The sequence below is a fragment of the Physella acuta genome, unplaced genomic scaffold, assembly GCF_028476545.2.
Source record: "Physella acuta isolate Inbredline_101_S28 unplaced genomic scaffold, ASM2847654v3 ptg000296l, whole genome shotgun sequence".
Taxonomy (NCBI): Eukaryota; Metazoa; Mollusca; class Gastropoda; family Physidae; genus Physella; species Physella acuta.
The window spans coordinates 48,089-53,355 of record NW_026731815.1 but is presented as its reverse complement, the minus strand read 5'-3'; the positions used below and the strand labels follow the sequence as shown (position 1 = coordinate 53,355).

At 37.0% G+C, this 5,267-nt stretch overlaps 1 protein-coding gene across 1 annotated transcript; it reads right to left on the bottom strand.

Moving 5' to 3' along the window:
• Positions 1 to 243: 243 nt before the first annotated feature.
• Positions 244 to 4,785, bottom strand: LOC131939828 (uncharacterized). Its single transcript, XM_059298357.1, has one exon. The coding sequence runs from the start codon at positions 4,783 to 4,785 to the stop codon at positions 244 to 246; it is 4,542 nt and encodes a 1,513-aa protein (XP_059154340.1).
• Positions 4,786 to 5,267: the final 482 nt, after the last annotated feature.

The following is a 5,267-nucleotide window of genomic DNA, read 5'->3' as shown; positions in this document are numbered from 1 at the left end:
TCATTGAGACTTCCGTCTTATTGTTATGCGGAATAAATAGTCTCTAACTTTTATTTATTTACTTTATTCACTGTTAATTAATAGTATAGAATAGGTTTAACATAATACAGTTTACAATCTTTTGAAATAGTACACATTTTATATTACTGATACAAATTGTTTGATATCCATATTCTACAGTTACAGACTGTATAATATTAATAAACTGTAAATTGATAATGTATTATTATCCCAATATTTTTATTATAAATGTTGACTTATGTGGTTTAGGGTAGGCTCAGTTTCTGTACTGTCAACATTTTGCCGAGACAAAAAATCTGCTACTACATTATCCTTCCCTTTTATAGACTTAATTTCATACTGAAAATCCAGCAGAATCAATAACCATCTGTTTATCTTGCTGTTGGCTATCCATTTGTTGTTCATAGCTAACAATGGCTTGTGATCGGTGAGGAGAATGAATTTTCTTCCTAATAAGTATTTCTGCAGTTTGGTCATGGACCATACAATGGCCAGACATTCTTTCTCTACGGTTGAGTAGTTTTGTTCCGTTTTATTTAGTGATCTACTCAGATAAAATATAGGCCGTAGTACCTTGTCCACTTCTTGCATTAAACATGCACCCAATCCATAATTTGAAGCATCCGTTACCAGTGTTAGTGTCTTCTCAAAGTTAGGGGCAGTAAGCGTTACTTCATGTTCAAAGTACTGCTTTATTAGCTGTAAAGCATCCTGACATTCTTTAGACCAATTTATTGTTCTACTGCTGTCCTTGGTAATTAGCTGTCTTAGAGGTAGAGTTATATCTGAGTACTTGGGTATGAATTTGCTGTAGAAATTAAATAGACCCAATACACCTTTGACTTCTTTCTTGGTTTTAGGTATTTCTAAGTTGAGAATTTTATTTTTATTTCCGTCAGTAGGTCTAATTTGATTTTTGCCTACTTTGAATCCCAAAAAATCCATTTCTTCATTTGCAAATTTTAACTTTTCAGGTGCAATAGTCGCGCCATGCTCCCTTAATTTTGTTAGTACCTCTCTAACTGACTGCATATGTGTCTTGATATCCTTAGAATGAATACATATGTCATCAACAAAATGTACTACATTCTTTATATCTGCCAGCATTATTCTCATAAATCTGGAGAATGTTGCTGTTGAATTTACTAGGCCAAAAGGCATAACATTCCACTCAAATAATCCTTCATCAGTTGTAAACGCTGTGTAGTGTTTGGATTCCTCATCCATACCTATTTGCCAAAAACCTCGGTTTAAGTCCAGATGAGTGAAAATTGTTGAGTTCCCTATCTCTTCCAATAGTTCATTAGTATCTCTCAGTGGTTCTGCGTCTATTTTCGTGATTTTATTCAAATCTCTATAGTCACAGCAAATTCTTACTTTTCCATTCTTCTTTTTTACTATCACCATTGGTGAAGCTACAGATGAATTTGAGCGTTGTATTTTGTTAGTTTCGATCAAATGATTTAATTCTTTCTTCACTGCTTCTCTGTATGCATAAGGTACTGCATATTGTTTCTTTTTGAAATTAGCATCCTTGTTTAATTCTATGACATGAGTAATCGTTCTTGTGTAGCCAGTATCTTCAGTAATGACATCTTTGAATTCGTTCAATAACTGCTGTAGTTCTTTTCTGTACTTCAGCGGAGTAATTTGCTGGATTTCTTCTTCTGTTTGAATTATGTTCGCTAAGGTAGGTTGTTCCTCTATAATTACTACGCTAGATTGTTCTTCTATTTGACGTTTTGGCAGTTCTTCATCACGACCAACTTCCTCATTTATGTCAGTGTCATGTGTATTAATGTCCTCCATCACCTGAGTTATCTGCTCAGGCATGTTATCGTATTTCCTCAGTAGATCAACATGTACTATCTTTATTGTGCCTTTGATGTCCACAGCATAATCTACTTCGTTCACTTTCTTTTTAATCACAAATGGTCCCTGCCATAATTTGACCCCTTTCCAGGTAGGTAGCCAAACATAGACATTGTCTGTCTCCTTCAATTGCCTGAGGTATCTATTTTTGTTTTTCAATTTTCTCTGTCTACTTGCCTCTCCCTCCGCATTTTGTTGAGCAGATTGTAATCCATATACCATTTTGCTTTTCTTTTCAGTAATGAACTCAAAAGCATCTTGTTCAGTGATTTGAGTGCCAAGTAATCTATCATTTAGCAACGAAAGCGGCCCTCTTGGATTTGATCCAAACATTAATTCAAATGGCGAGTACCCCGTCGCGTCATGCACTGTTCCTCTATAGGCGAACAGTATCGCCGGAATATACTCATTCCACTCCTTAGGATGATCTTCTGTAGCTTTTGCTAGCATTACCTTGAGTGTTTTATTCCACCGTTCACACATACCGTTTGCTTGCGGTCTGTAGATGGTCGAGTGTACCTGAGTAATCTTCAGCAGCTTTGTTAATGCATTAGTCACATTAGAGGTAAATTGTTTGCCGTTGTCTGACAGCAGAGTTTCAGGAAAACCATATCTTGAAAAAATGTCTAATAATGCAGAACATATAGTTTCGGATTTTATATCCCTTAGGGGTATAGCTTCTGGCCATCTGGACGCCATGTCTATTAAAGTTAGAATAAATCTGTGACCTTTTTTTGATGCAATTGGTAGAGGTCCTACTATGTCTATAGCCACTTTCTCAAACACCCTTCCTATTTTATCAGTTGGCTGTATAGGAGCAATATGTTTGCTGTGTAGATGATTTTTAGTTATACATTGCTTGCATTTACCAATGTATCTTTTCACATCCTGATGGATTCCCGGCCAGAACGAGTTGTCAAGGATTCTATTTATAGTTTTCCTGACTCCCATGTGCCCAGCCAAAGGACTATCATGTGCTGTCTCCAAGACTAGACCTTTCAGTGTCTCTGGAATGACTATTTGTGTCCTTTTAATGCTGTTATTCTGAAATATTCTAACCAGTATATCATTTTTTATTTCATAGCAGTGGCCTCTGTACTTTCCTTGTCGTTTATTGATGTTATTCATCAGTTTTTTTGTGACTTCATCCTCTTTTTGTAGCCTTGCCATCTCAGGCGCTGTTAAGTGCGTTTGTACTATAGGTTTTAGCTTCTCTGCGTTATCATCCTGTATAATGGCGTTTACAACCATCTTACCTTTTTTGGCTTGCCATGCTTCTAAAAATTTCATTGAGTCATCCGGAATACCCGGGATGTTGCCAACTATTAGAGGACAAATAGGGTTCTCCATCACAACTGCTGTGAATGAACCCGTAACCCATGGGCAGTCTATTTCAATCTTCGCCATATCACAATGGATAGACATCCTATTAGCTAACCTGACCTCTTGTACTTCTCCGGTGTAATCTGATTCTTTTACCATTGCTTTGTCAACAATCAATGTTGTACAGCCTGTATCCCTTAGGCAAAGTGTGTTTTTCCCATTCAATACCGCTGGGAAATAAAATAATCTTCCATTAGCATCACGGGCAGTAGCTACTATTTGTTTCGCTTCCGTATCACCGTTATTATTTTTCTGCCTTTCAATATTATTAAATGACAGCCTACTTCCTTGGTTGAAAGAATTATTCCTGTAGTCTTGCGGGTTTCTGTTGGTACCACTATAGTATCTGCTTGGACTCGGTGGTGAATATTCCCTACGGTTAGTATAGTCACCGCTGTTTCTATTGTGCTGGTATCCCCAGCTCTTATACCTCCCACTGCTATTAGGACCTTGTCGCTGTCTGTCATTCATATTGTTCAGCCTCCAGCATTCAGCTCGCATGTGACCTTCTTTACCACAGTGATAACATGTTATCCTTATTGGTCTACTCTTTCCAATGTTAGGCAGGCTGTTACGCCTTTTTCTTGTCGGCGATTGTGTTCTCGGTAGCTGTTCGTATCTGCCCGCTACTGTCTGTGCCAGTACGGTTTCCTCTGCCGACAACTGCTCATGGGGGTGTGAATCCCTGAACGTTGCCACCGCTATTCTAAGCTGATCTTCCGTTTTTATTTTCCTTTCTTTTAGAAAGCTGAATAAGCCCTTGCCCGCTTCATCATAAATTTTGAGGATTAGAAACTGATCTAACAGAGCCTTTGGATCAGTTGTGTCTATCTCCGCTAGTTCAAAGTATTTTAGCAAGTTTTCCTTCATTTTAAATAAAGTGGCCGTTGTGTCCAGGTGGCTCTCCAGTTTCATCGCCACAAAGGCTTTTCTATACTCGTCCTCTGACTTCCCATAACAAGTGAGTAGTTTCTTTTTAATATGGTCATAGTCCTTTTTTTGAATATCAGTAAGCGTGCCAATTATGTTTAAACATTCACCTGTGAGCCTGCTCAGCAAAGTACTTGCCCACATGCTTCTACTGTAGTTATTAGTTGTGGCAATGCACTCAAATTGTGTTAGGTAGTTTAATATTTCTTCTCCTTCTCTTAAGTCCCTGAATTTCAGCTGTAATCTGGTTGAGTGCTCACCCGCCTGTTCAGTACTATTTATTCTTCTCAGTTCTGTTTCATGCTTGTGCTTTCTTTCATCATCTTCTATTTTCCAATTCCTTTCCTCTAACCTCCTAGCCCTCTCTTCTGTCTTCCTAGCCTTCTCTTCTTCTTTTTCTTCAGCTTTCGCCTTAGCAGCTTTTTCTTCTCTAGCCTTCTCTTCTTCTTTTCTCTCAGCTTTCTCTTTAGCAGCTTTCTCTTCATCTTTCTTTAGTAGTTCTTTTATAAATGCCAACCTGTCTTCCTTCGGAATGTCAAGTTCCTTCACAAGTGCTGTATATGTTTCAAAATTTGACATTTTGATATATTTTCTATGACATAAAATATAAATTCATTAGTTGACAATAGATAAATGTTAATTAATTTACAATACCCTTTCTTGTATTCTGGCTTTGTTCAGTTGATTAGAGACATCTAGTAATCCAAGAAAAGTTCATAGTACATATATAGTACAAGAATAGTTCACTTTGTTGATTCCAAAAGGTTGAAAAAATTCAAAATAGTTCTAGTAGCCTGTTACAGAGTAGAAATTTGTCCAGTTTTAGATAAGACATCTATAGGAACAGTTTAGGAACAGTTACAAAAATAAACTTGATCTGCTAAATCCAAACAGTAGAAAAACTTGAACAGCTAATCCATATAGAAAAAACTTGAACAGCTAAATCCAAACAGTAGAAAAGAAACACTAAGATTTGATCGGCTAAATCCAAACAGAAAAAACACACAGACGATATTTACTCGACATTGGTGAGACAATATCGAAATAAGGTGATAAAAATT